Source organism: Colias eurytheme, chromosome 8 (assembly GCF_061535395.1).
Source record: "Colias eurytheme isolate Ceu_HAF_F1 chromosome 8, ilColEury1 Martin Lab GWU primary, whole genome shotgun sequence".
NCBI lineage: Eukaryota > Metazoa > Arthropoda > Insecta > Lepidoptera > Pieridae > Colias > Colias eurytheme.
Window position 1 is genome coordinate 11,572,087 of NC_142987.1, and position 13,760 is coordinate 11,585,846.

The window sequence follows — 13,760 nt, forward strand, 5'->3', positions numbered from 1 at the left end:
TGCAAAACACTAGTGAAATGAAAATTTTATTTTTATAATCTAACTAGCAATCACTTTCCCGCTTTGTAGAAAATTTTACAGATTAGGTATATACTAGACCCTTCTTCAAGAAACACTCTATCTTTTAAAATAACCTCATCAAAACATTTTAAAGATCTAAGCATACAGGAACACAGTCGGTGCAAAGCGACTTTGTTTTATAGTATGTAGTGACAGTAAAATTAAACAATGTTCTAAATGTAAGTAGAACCTTACCCCAAACTCATTAGCGCCCAACCGTGGTCTCGAATACAATTCATTTAGCGCATGATTGTAGTGGCACTTCTCCAAGAAAGACGCATCAGAAGCTCGTGGGAAGTTACTCTCGTCGTCCAGTAGGTGTAGAATGCCTACCGGCTTCTTGCTTAGCAGTTGGATTACTGGAATTTTAATTTATTTGTTGATTTAAGCTTAGTTATTATTATTTGTAGTGAAATATCATTTTAAATTATGTAATCGCTTAACTGTCCTGATAAAGTTCTATCCATTTGGATTGGAGAAGAGATATTTGTTTACGAATTATATTTTTTTACTAAGTAAAAACATACCCGGTGAATTATCATTCCAAGTAAGCTGTGACCATTCCAGTCTCTCCTTCTGATACTCTTGTTGCTCCAACTTAAATATATGCTTATTGAAATAATGCTGCAGCGTTTCGTTCGCGTAGTTTATACACAGCTGCTCGAACGAATTCTCTTCCAAGTCTTCGAACCCGAAGATGTCCAGGAGAGATATTCTGTGCGCGTCGTGCAAGCCACCGCGGTGGACTATCGAGTTTATTCTCAGTACTAGCCAGTTAAATAGCGATGAGTACAGCGCTTTAGCAAACGCGTCTCTTGCGTCTAGCGCCTGGTCTATCGGTAGCGGAGATCGCATTCTTTCAGCCCTTGCAGCCGTTACTCTTGTAGTTAAAGCTCTAGCCAATTCCTCAGCCGGTAGTTTCAACAAATGCGCTGCCCAACGAACTTCAGCGCCACCACCTAGCTGAACTCCCTCTTGTCCGTGACGGAGCTGTCTTCGATGGAAGTAAACATTCCCTAAATGTAGCACAGCTGCTAGTACTTTTATTATGTCTTCGCGTTCAGCGTCACCGATTCCCAGAACTTGCATAGCACCACATAAAGCTGACCAATCGGCACCCGCCCCGGCCCCGTTAGAATCTCCTCCTTGATTCAAGTAGAAGTAATGCTCAGCTGTTAACAGACCTCTCGCTTTTCTCTGTTCCTCGTCCAATCCAGCTAGCAATTCATAAAATACATGATAATTTCTTTCCCCAGGCGACTGGGTGACTATACGAGATTTCTCTAATAAATAATGAGCAACACGGGCGCCAGCTAAGGCGCCTTCCTTAAAGTATAATTCAAGCAATTTTCCGAAGCGACTAGAGTTGTGATTTTTTGGTGTCCGAGCGTTGCCGAACGCTTCTAACAATGGCGCGGCTTCTAATATCTGTTCAGAGACGGGAGCCCTTCCTAGGGGCGCCGGAGCTACCGCGGCTAGAAATTGTACAGCTAATTTCGTTGATTCTGTTTTGCCTGCGCCAGATTCCCCAGATATTAATATGGCTTGTGGTTGGGGTAATGCAGCGCGGGCCGCGGCAGCTATGGCAAAAAGATGGGGCGGTAAATCACCCAGTGCTTCTGCTGCGTGGTACCTGAAAAGCATAGTAAAATTGCATAAATCTTCACATACTTTTCAAAGTAATGCACCAGTAACGGTTACACATTGAAATTTGACATTGCAATTATAACTAATTGGAAAACATTACCTCATCGCATAATTACTGTTATGACTTTATGAGTGTTACGTATAGTCACGCAATGGTTACGAAGACTCAATTATTTAGACTTTTTGTTCGACTACAACTTAAAATTAATGATTCTATGGAATAGTTAACACTAATTACTGTAGAGACGGGTTCGTCTGTCTTACCGTCTGGCCGTTTGTAGTCCGTATAACGCGTCAACTGGTCGGTATGGGTTCACAGCCACCAGGATGGATCCGGCATATGTGTATATCAGGCCTTGTTCGTATCTGAGTTTCAAGTTCCAAAGGAGTGCAGCTTCGTGGAGGTCGTGTAGCCTGGTCATGTCGTCCACTCCTGTGGGACCGAGCTCTTCTCTTGGCCATACTGGATCACCTTCTTCTTCACCGTTACCCATTTGTAAAGCGAATGTTTGTGGCTGAAATGATTAGAGAAACAAAATGATAAATACGCTTTTAGCGCTTTCTAATCTAAATGGAGATAGTTTGAGACAAATTATCATTCTAACAGCCACTAAGTGAAATGCTTATCGTGAAATTTTAATAAATGGACGCTTTTCTGTTACTGTGTTGTTAATGTTAGAATTCCAATAACTCTGATCATTTAAACTCACATTAATTCAGTTTACTGAATATTAATGCAATATATGTAAATTTTATTACTTAGTGTTATTTTTTTTCGTTCGCAAATCTTGGATTCCAAATCTTTTAGTGTTTGATAAAACAATTTTTAATATAGATAAGGTTATTAAACAATACAAGGAAGAAAAAGATAACAATTTCATTGACTAGCGTGTGCAAACTATTCAATGGGATGAGGAAGTAAGGAAAACCGCCAACCACACTTTATAAAGAAAAGACGTGTGGCATAGCATGCCTTCAAGCCACACCTCCGAGCCCGTCGGAGTGGAAAGCGTGAGGTTTTTTCGTTACGGAATTTCTCGATTCAGCCCCGCGCTCAAGGCCCGCGATAGAAGCTATGCAATAGCTTAATAAAAATAATAACGTAAAAATGTAACCTGATTGACTTAACCACAATCATAAATGTTAAATCATAACTTACGTATTAAAAGTTCATACCGCTAAAACCAAAGATCGATGATATTATAAAATTAACACTTACATTATCCAAAAGTTCTACTTAAGCAGCCAAGTGAGAAATGAGGACATTTATGACATAACTCATCACAATGATATCTCACCATCTGGGCATTTCGCTGTCGGGTTCATGTGTGTGGTTTTAGTAAATACATATTAATGTCTTGTGTCATGCGGTTAGCTACAGATTGAGAAGGGACAGGTTTTAACCCAGATGGGGATAAATAGTAATCATTAACTGTAATGAATGGACAGAGATACTTAATGTAACTGCATTCTTGCAAATAAATGTATTATATATACATACTAGCTTTCCACCCGCAGCTTCGCCCGCGCAGTCAAAGAAAAACCTGTATAGTTCCCGTTCCCGTGGGATTTCCGGGATAAAACCTATCCTATTTCCCGGGATAAAAAGTATCCTATGTCCTTTCTCGGGTATCAAAATATCTCTATACCAAATTTCATGCAAATTTGTTAAGTAGTTAAGGTGTGATTGAGTTGTTACTCTGTCTGTCTGTCTGTTGACAGACAGACAGAGTTACTTTCGCATTTATAATATTAGTATGGATTATATTGTTTGAATTTGAATTTGAGAAGATGATTATCCTTATTAAGGTTACTTTCTGTATATGAGAATTATTACGAATTCTGGTCAGGAGTGTGTCTGGATTTAACATTTAAACCTCGCTAAGATAGGAAATGCTGACGACTAAATATAAAAAACCATTCTATTTATATTGGTCCTTGAAAATTATGTGAAATGCGTCTGATATAGATACAGAAATGAAAACAACTAAAAAAAATTGTATTTAAAAAAAAGTGTCTGTCAATAAGAATAAATTTGACTGCAAAGAATTTGATGAAGTTTTACCGGATTTTGATTGAAGTGAAACTTTAAAGGTTCCATTTGTCGTTCCATTCCGTTCCATTTTCCACTATCATCTACTACTCGTGCAAATTGCGAGCAAAAATTCCTTTACAACATAACTTTGCAAGTCACCAGAGCATCGAGCCATACCAAAACACCAGATACCACACACCCGCTCAACCAGATAATTTGCAAACCAGACTCGACCGGCGATTACGTCGATACTGTTAAGTGACCCTCATTTTAATACATACACATACATACATACATTATAGCATACGTAGATTTATGCTGTTTGTGACAGCTTGGAAGTATAGTTAGCCGATTTGGGCTTGTTCGTTACGTTCGCGTGAAGGAATTTCAGTGTCTGGATGGTTTAACAACGGTGTTTATGTCGGAATTAATGTTGATAGATTGGCAATAGGTATTAAGTGTTTTATGCATTCAAGCTCATTATTTGACTCATTAGAGAAACTTGACGCGATGGTTTATTAATATAAAATAAGCGAAAATTTGCATTTCCCTTTGTCATGCGTGAAGATAAAACATGGTTAAACAATTTTCTGTGATAATCTTCTTCTTATATATAAAAACTAGCAATGCCCTGCGGTTTCACACGCATAGATAGCGATATCGTTACAGTGAAAAGTCTACTATAGGTCGGACTATAATAGGTTTAATTTTTAATCACATGAAAATCACCTTTACCCCGTCCCGCACTAAGGCCTTTTTTTTGTTTTAGTGGGGAAATCTTTCATAGATACCCACGGCCTCCGGGGGAGGGGCCGTGGGTTATGTCGGATTCCTACCGACCAAAACCCCACTGTGTTCCGTCAAGACGCATATTGGTAGAATTCCTCCGTGACCCCCGCACTACGGCCTGCTCGAACAGTATACCTACTATTTTCTGTAGATTGACACTTTTAAAAATTCGTTATATCTTTTGAATGGAATATCCAATTCTTTTCATTTAAAAAGTATTTTGCTGGTATTGAAACAGTCTATAATAAAACATCATTTAATGGGATAAGGATTAATATATGTGTATGGATAACATGGTTTGATTACTGTCGGCACTTCTATTTACTTTGAAAACGTAAAAAAGTTGTTGTAGTAACATAACTACTGAAGATGGACATATGGTATCGCGGACTTTCTTGTAGATATTGATCCATTCTATAATACCGTAGAACATTTTTTTGTTCTATCTTCAATAGATTCCGCAGCGCACGCGATGACAGAAGTTTTATTGAGGATTTTTTTACACCTTGGGTTACATTATTGCATTTTTGGTAAGGATCTCTAATTTTTTTGAAAATGCAATATAGCCTATGTTGCTCAGTAAGAAGCAGAAGAAATCGGTCCAGTAGTTTTTGCGTGAAAACCATACATACATACATACTTACATACATACTAACAAACTTTTCCTCTTTATAATATTATTATTATATTATTATGTTTCTCTGTTCCATAATACTCGGGTACCACCAGAAGGACGGTACCCGGATCTTTGGAAGGCTTACGTGGGGACACGGATCCAACACGCAGAGGCCCTTTCGAGAATTTTAATGTGTTATGGGACACCAGCCGCAGCCTGCCCATGACTGCACTATAGAGATACAGTCCTAGGCAGTCCGCGGCCGATGTAGGACTATTGCAAGATAAGGGAATAAAATAAACTGGGCTATGGAATGGGATGTTAATGGACCGGAATTAAGGACTATGGAAGACTATGGCACCTGCCTTTCTACTAAGATATAGCAAAAAATTGTTGGCAGGTGGTGACTCGCCCTCTCACTGTATGGGCCCCCGAAATAAGTCGCTGCAATAGTGCGACAAGGGGGCAACATATTGTGAGCAGCTAAGGGTGGAGAGGCGTCCCTGGACTTTAAACTACGATCACGCGCTCCCTGAGGGTCCAGCATCACGTGCCCACTCGCCACTTACGATTCGCATCCACCCTTCGAGCTAAAAGCTCTCGCGACTCCACTCTGGCCGGCCGGTTAAGGCAAGCCAGAGGTGGGGGTCCTGTCCTCGTCAGGCTTCACTCCGACCGGCCGGTGAAGGCGAGCCGGAGATGAAGACAGGGGCCTCCCCCGGGAGCACTCGGTTCCCGCGGGGTCGCTACTCCCCGACACCCCGCCACAAGGTGTCCTGCGGGTTGACTGACTGCACGGGTGGAATATCTATTATCACGTAAACAATAGATTATTAGTATATTAGTATTAGTATATTAGTATATTAGTATATTAGTATAGATGAATCGCAAAATGTGTTGGTAAGCGCATAACTCGAGAACGGCTGAACCGATTTCGATAATTCTTTTTTTATTATATTCCTTGAAGTACGAGGATGGTTTTTATGTAGAGAAAACGTAAATATGTACCACGGGCGAAGCCGGGGCGGACCGCTAGTAAGAGATATTTATGTTTCGATTGTATAGATTAGTTAATATTCGATTTATAATTGGTAATTAATCTTTAATAGAAATCCAATCGTATCGATGTTAAATCGTTTTCCAAATGGACTATTAGGGCCGGCGCCCACTGCCGGCACGGCGTGGCATGGCAGGGCAGAGGATTTTATTACTAATGAAGTTATTTTGAATCTTATTTCAATCAGTTTAGAATTCAAGTTACTTTATTTCGATGCCACGATGCCGCGACGTGTCGCAGGATGCTGCAGCATGACGCGGCACGCCGCAGGATGCGGCGGCATGACGTGTCTTGCTTTGGGGTCGAGGAATTATGATTGCTAGCTAGTTGAAATAAGGTTGAAACTTATGCAGCATTAGTGGGGCTTTTAGCAGGATGCCACGGCATGCCGCGGGATGCCATTGCACGCCGCGGGATGCTCTGCCGTGCCATGCCGTGCCGTGCCGGCAGTGGGCGCCGGCCCTTAATGGCATGTTACCTAATTAACATCATGTGTCGTAGATCAGTAACATAATGACTATTTTAAGCATTGGTAAATCTTTTCGTATTAAAAATAATTCTGATTAAACATGGTGAAACTTGTGCTGTATCACTAAATAAATCATGAATATTGATTTTTATTAATAATTGATGACGATAAATGTCCGAATCTTATTTTCTACGCCCTGAAATCTAGACACGATTCCATATTCAATTCCATACAAATATTGAAATAATCAAATTGGGGCAAAATCGAATATTTAAAATCTCGTAAATAATGATACAGATAAAATATTATTGGCTATAACGTAATTTAAGGCTTAAAAGACTCAGCATCTACTTCGTCTTGTATTTGGAACGTGCAAAGTACCCTAAAATATTATAAAACGGTATTTACATTATCCATAAAAACCTTCAAGCACAGATCCTTCAACGTCTTCATTTGCCGCCTTTTCCTGAACGTTCTAGAAGGTGTCTTCAATATCGATACCATTTCCGTCACCTGTCTCCGCCTGTGCCTCTGTACGTCATGTATGGAATCCAAGGAACTTGGCGGAGTTGGCGCGAATCGCACGCGCATGTGATGAAGAGGAATGCTAATCGATGCTGGCGGGAATTCTTGGACACTTAGCTATTAAATGCGTGAATATGAGCACGTAGTCGTGAGGAATTTTGTCCCAGTATTATTGTAGACGAAATATAGGTGAGCTAGTTTGTTAAAGTACTTAATGTTTAGTAAATTACAATAGTTGTTCAGTTGATTGCATTGTAGGTGGTTATCGTCTGAATACAACAGAACACTTTAATCATATAAATGGACATTTATTCCTTGGAATGTAATCTAACATTTCCATTATATGCATTTCCACTTTTCAATTAATTTTGTCATATAACATTCCTTTTCTTATTCATTTTAAAAGTTATATGACAGAATCACATGCACCAAGCACACAGAATCACGTAAAACATCGTTCATCTATTCGTTTTCTCTTACTATCACTGACACTTATGTAATTACTTCAATTGTTAGAAATCTGCACTTAATTTGCACAAACGTTTTTCACTTGTTAGTCACAAATGCACTACACATACCTTATTAAAGGCATAGACTGAAATGTTAGAACTGTTAGGATTAACGGACTTAGATACGGGGATGTTGTTTAAGTAGCCATTTGCAAAGTGGGGCAATAAAAACAACAGTTTATAGCAGTGACAAGCGTAAAAACAAAAACTGTGATAGGCTTGACTTTAGTAACGACAACTTATTTGACCATTACCACTTCTAGAAAATGTATTTTCTTAAATGGGAAAAATGTGATCAAAATGTGTCTTAGTTTAGATGTAAACGGCATTGTAATGTATCCAGGAATTCGTGCCATGGATCAAAAACCTGTTATGATAATCATTTTTGCAGATTTTCGAGCACGAGCTAAATTAGAATCTATCACCAAATATGCCATTAAGATTCCAAATACCAAATGACTAGATTTTAATCGTGATCAAACCTGTTTATGTCAAATAGATTAAGGGTCAAGATGGCTCGTAAACTCACGTCTGAATAAATAAATATAAAACAGCTAATCAACACCATACGGAGTGCAGCATGCAAGTACCAGGGGAACATAAACTACTGACGACTCTCTATCGACATTCCGATGGTGGCCTTGCGTCCACGCCCTTTCTTCGCTAACGACCTACCTCTATGTGTTTATGGCTGCCTGGTACTTGACAATTGTGAGACTTCTTTAACTTTCTAAAAATTACCTTACTTATTTTTTTTTAATTTACCGATTGTTAAAATAAATCTCAACTTACATAAAATTTATGTAATATTATAAATAATGCTACGTAATTTATTTGAACAGCGTTTTTTTCTATGATTTTCACATTAATCTTAAAATTATTAATCGAAATGCGAGAGATATAATGTAATTTTATTTGCACAAATATTATGTTGGAATAATGATGAAATGTAATAAAAAATGGACAAGTTGCTATTTTTAATTATGTAATTTTTCAAATGCATTTTATTTTAACTAGGTCTTTGTAGACCTATAAATATATATGGGAGTATAAATAGGATAAGGAGAGTATAAATATATAATGTATGGGAGTTATTTAATGATATTAAATGAAAACAATTATAAAATAAAACTTCCAATGAATTTTTATCAATTCTCATCAACATTCAACACACACATTATGTTTTTCTAGTAACATCTAAATTATCACATTTTACGTATTTATAATGTTGTCTCTCATTTTTTATGAATATTTTTTTATTGATAAACGAGCCGCAGTCGCGGACATTATAAAAAATGTAGCATGAGTTCTCGCTTTCAAATGAGCAACTGGGCATAACGGTACAAACAAATTAAAGTAATTTATGATATACTTGTAACCTAGTGTTTCTTTGAACACGCATAATATGATATGACACATTGCATAAGATCTCCTTTCGTATGTACCGCTATATTTTTTACGTGGAAGCCTGCAGGAAAGGATTTAGGAATTTTGATACAGGTGGTCAATAGGTCTAAACTTTTCAATATAATATGTACATGTTGTTATCGTACGTATTTGAACGGTCGCACACACACGCATAATGTCATAGAATTAATATAACTTTTTCATCAACTTATTGCCTATCTGATGTGGCTAATAGGGATTCTTCCTAGAATTATTTTTTACTTATTTTCCTAGAATTCCTATTGGATGTTGTCTTTTCTATTTTAACAGTCTTCTTTAGCAACATTGAATTTAATCAACATTTTCAAAAAATAAATATAAGTACAGAATTATTTCACTGGCCATATTTATCTGTTATACGCAAATATTCAAGTTTGGACCTCTCGCTAACCTTTAACTTTGATAAGAGCCTCTTTTACGCAACATTCGGCCAATTTAAAACCAACCTGTCCGTTAACAGAAGCGCTGACCAGCAGGACCCTGGCGGCGCGGTGCACCTCGACCAGCTCGCCGGGCAGCGGGGCGGAGGCGCCGGCCGGTTGGAACCACACCGCCGCGCCTTCGCTCCATTCCGTGCCTCCTGACCCCGCCATGCTGCGAACAAGAAGGTAAAGTTTTATGAAGGAGTGTAGACTATACCTCTAGTCTATAGTACTTATGGTTTAGCCAGATAGTAGTAATCATAGACATCTAAATATACATATAAAACTTAAAGACGACTGACTGACATAGTGATCTATCAATGCACAACCCAAACCACTGAATCGTGGCGGATCGTGCTGAAATTTGTCATGCAGGTAGATGTTAGGACATAGGCATCTGCTAAGAAAATATTTTGATCAATTCTACCCCCAAGGGATTTAAATAGGGGATGAAAATTTGTACCATGAAAATATATCTTTTCCACTCAGGCGAAGGGCCAATTGCTTGTAAAATATTATAAATGCGCTTGTAAGAATGTAAAATCAGCTGATCGGATTTGTTTAAAATTTACTAAGGCTAATTTAGATATTTTGTTTGATTATTTACTAGTCACTAAATTTATTTATTTCAGCGGTAACAGCAATTCTGCACAATTATCGAATTCTATGTGCATAAAATTAATTGATATGAATTGTTCTTAGTATGTTCATATTTGTCTACTCTGCAATAATTATGGTAAAAAATTCTTACTATAAAGAAGGTTTGTGTCTGATTCACTTGCTTTTTGTCATAGAAACATCAAACAGACCTAGGTTCTGGGTTTCGATTGATTCTATTTTTAAGTTAAAACATTTACACACACTGACTTCATTTTTCATTTTAATAATTATTAAACTGCACTGAACTTGCACTTAGTCTTTGTTACAAGTAAACACTTTTTAACTCTTACGCAATTTATAAGATTTCCAAGAGTTGTTTATATTGATGTACTGTCCCAAATGCTGTATCTTCAATATTAAAATTTCGCTGACAACTAAATACTAATTATCAAATCATGCTTGGAGTAATTATAATTAATCATTTAATACTCATGGAAGATTGTCAATTATAGAGTGCATTTGTTAATTAAATTTATAGCGATTATAAAAATTAATTATTTTTATTATACTAAGTTCATTTGAGTATTGTTTTAATATTATAGATAAAGTGAAATAAAATCATAACATAGTTTCGAATAAGTAGTTTTATTTTTATTTTATAAATAACATTTATTTTATAAAGTTAAATATCATAGATAGATCGGCGTCGGTTGCGCCGACGACGGCATCCCACAGGGGCACGAGGATTGGAAGCAGATAGGCGCCGGGGGAGGGGGTTGCAGGCAGAAGGGTTCGAGAGGTGGTGGTTGGATGCACATTGGTGGTGGCTGCGGGGGCTGCACGCGGATCGGCGGCAATGCTGGCGGCTGCACGTTGATCGGACACGGCGGGGGCGGCTGCACGTACATCGGCTCCGGACACGGCGGCTGCACTGTGATCGGACTTGGTGGAGGCGGCTGAATGCACAGCGGTGGTGGTAGAGGAGGATTGATCATCATAGGAGGCGGAGGTGGCGGCTGCACGGGCATCGGCGGTAGCGGCGGAGGCTGCACCATCACAGGCGGCAGAGGCGGCGGCTGCACAACGATCGGAGGCGGCGCTGGCAGCTCTATCACAATCGGTGGCGGTAAAGGAAGCTCCAGGAAGATCGGTGGCGGGATTGGCGGGCTAACAAACATAGGTGGTTGCTGCGGAGGTGTAACACACATGGGGGGAAGCGGGGGCGGGTTGACCGTGATCGGCGGGGACGCGGGCGGCGTGATCGTGATCGGTGGAGGTGCTGGTGGCGTGATGCACATCGGCGGAGACGCTGGAGGGGTCACTGTGAGTGGCGGGGGGAGGGGTAACTCGATGATCATAGGTGGCAAGGGCGGGGGTGTGACGGTTAAAGGCGGGGGCGCGGGGAGAGTGACGTAGATGGGAGCTGGTGCAGGCGCCTGCAGCGGGATTGGTGGTGAACAGCATCCGCAGTACGGAGCTGGTGGCGCAGGGTACGGCGAGGCGTAGTACTGCCCATTTGCTTGTGCCTGAAATAGGTAATTTATAATGAGTATAAAACAAGTATATAAGCAAGTTACGTTGACTTGCAGAAATCAAACTTGTTGTTTTAAGATATTGTCTATATTTTCTTTTCCATATTTGCACGACTCATAATGCGAATTTAATAAATGTTTCTGTGCATTATGTCAAAAGTATAACATGCATAATATAAGAAAAATATATTTCTGTAACGATAAAACCTTAACAGTGCCCTAGAGCTTTTACTATAATTAACTGTACATTAAAACTCATGACCAATACTTACATATAATAAACAGGCTATAAACAGAAGGATCATGATAGCAGTCACCTTGTCAGTGACCGCGGAGACACTTGCCCTCCCATCACCTCACCTGAATTATATATCGAGAAACGATTGACAAACATTATCGGAATATCGTTATTGCAATTATATGGAAGATAAAGCACGTATATGACATAATTGTGTTGTATGCAATCAATAAGATTTAGAAATATGATTTGTTTAGTTATTGTATTATCGGTCTATAGTGCGACGATAAGCGTAGACCTGTCTAGGACTTGGTATCAAAACTGTATTACATACTGTTCGCGTTGAAACACATAAAGCGATTTGCGTTAAGTATGTTTATTATAAGTCTAATATTATGTTCTAAAAATGTAAAAGAATATGACGATTTATACTAAAGGCAGCAAACTAAAGTGCTGCGCAAGACAAAAACGCCTAATCTTTGCTTAGACGACATCATAATATGAAAAGTAAGTACCTACTCATTTCCACTTACCTATAAGCCTTTAACAAGCAACCAAAATGATAATATTCTAAAGAAAATTCCTTGTAAAATGTATTGAAAGCAATTCTAATAATTCAAATGATTGCATTGTTAATTGTTTGCTTTTATAACCCGCTAAAACAAGTTAATCAAGTGTGTTATAAACGAGTAATAAATAATGAAATTAACATAAAATAAACTTTGTATTCATTTTAAAGAAAGGTGAACAAGTGAAACATGACATTGCTTGGTCAGTACACTTCTTGTGTAAATTAAATTATTTATTTTGAAAACATTTATAAGTATAGCACGTGTTGCTATTTCCGAAAACTGCATAAATGAAAAAATAATAAACATACTTAAATAAATTTTCGTTTTGAACTTTTAAAGCGGATAAATTCATATAAACCTACTTATTTTATTTTAAAACAATCATTGTAAAATTGAGTGTTGTCATAATAATTACATACATACAATAGCACATATCTACCTACTGTTTCGATCAAATTTATGAAATAAATATGTATTTCGAAGCTTCATACATAGAACGAAGGTATCTGGTATAATATGTCAGCTTTGTTATAAAATATCATATCAATATCAGGGAGTTTGCCTTCCTGTAGTTCAAATGCATATTAAAACTCTTATGCCCTCACAAGCCTAGTGCCATTTAGAAAGCTGTTAAGGTCGTGCATACGAATACCTTGACAACCCGGCCAAAGTCAATCGCTACTCCACAGCACCAAGCGACACTGGAGAGAGGTACTTTCCAATTATCAAGGTTATCATTTCGTATTCACCGTGTGTTCGGCATCTTTAGCGGAAGCTTACCGGATTCTAGTCAAATTACAATATTATTTAATAGGCCAGCTCGATCTCGTGTGAATGGTTAAGAATTAAAAATTGCGATACGTGTTTTATCTATATATGTATTTATTAAATATTATATTTATCGTCGCCTTGAGTACCCACAACACAAGCCTTAATTGAGCTTACTGTGGGACTAGGTCGATTTGTGTAATAATGTCCTATAATATTTATTTATTTATGTTTAGTAGAGGCTTTTTTTGTCTTTAAATACCATTTTACACCACCAAGGAATAATGTAGTTGTGAAAGTAACAAACATAAAAAAAATAATACATATATCTTCTTTATAATTGTATACTAGCTGTGCCCAGCTGCTGTGCATAGCTCCGCTGCTGTTGGTCTTAGCGTGATGATATATAGCCTATAGCCTTCCTTGATAAATGGGCCAACTAACACCGAAATAATTTTACAAATCGGACCAGTAG

The 13,760-nt window shown here is 38.2% G+C and overlaps 2 protein-coding genes across 2 annotated transcripts in view; both read right to left on the bottom strand.

Moving 5' to 3' along the window:
• Myo10A (unconventional myosin 10A) overlaps positions 1-13,760 on the bottom strand; it is a 105,527-nt gene that overhangs the window by 66,716 nt on the left and 25,051 nt on the right. The window contains exons 2-5 of the mRNA XM_090104977.1: positions 9,600-9,747; positions 1,972-2,222; positions 588-1,693; positions 256-419 (exon numbers count right to left, since the gene is read on the bottom strand). Coding sequence (XP_089961103.1) covers positions 256-419; positions 588-1,693; positions 1,972-2,222; positions 9,600-9,746 — 1,668 coding nt within the window. The 5' untranslated portion in view covers position 9,747. The remainder of the gene's footprint in view (positions 1-255; positions 420-587; positions 1,694-1,971; positions 2,223-9,599; positions 9,748-13,760) is intronic.
• Positions 10,777-12,566, bottom strand: LOC149906804 (uncharacterized). Its single transcript, XM_090104976.1, has 3 exons — positions 12,479-12,566; positions 11,980-12,067; positions 10,777-11,701 (listed from the first exon to the last, which is right to left on the bottom strand). Exons 2-3 carry the CDS (start codon positions 12,010-12,012, stop codon positions 10,865-10,867), a joined length of 870 nt encoding a protein of 289 aa, XP_089961102.1. The 5' UTR covers positions 12,013-12,067; positions 12,479-12,566; the 3' UTR covers positions 10,777-10,864.

Bases quoted from the DNA above. Each gene is read 5' to 3' on its own strand.
- LOC149906804 (XM_090104976.1), bottom strand. From the start codon at position 12,012: ATGATCCTTCTGTTTATAGCCTGTTTATTATAT. The intron at 11,702-11,979 runs GTAAGTATTGGT...TACCTATTTCAG, and splicing joins TTATAGCCTGTTTATTATAT to GCACAAGCAAATGGGCAGTA.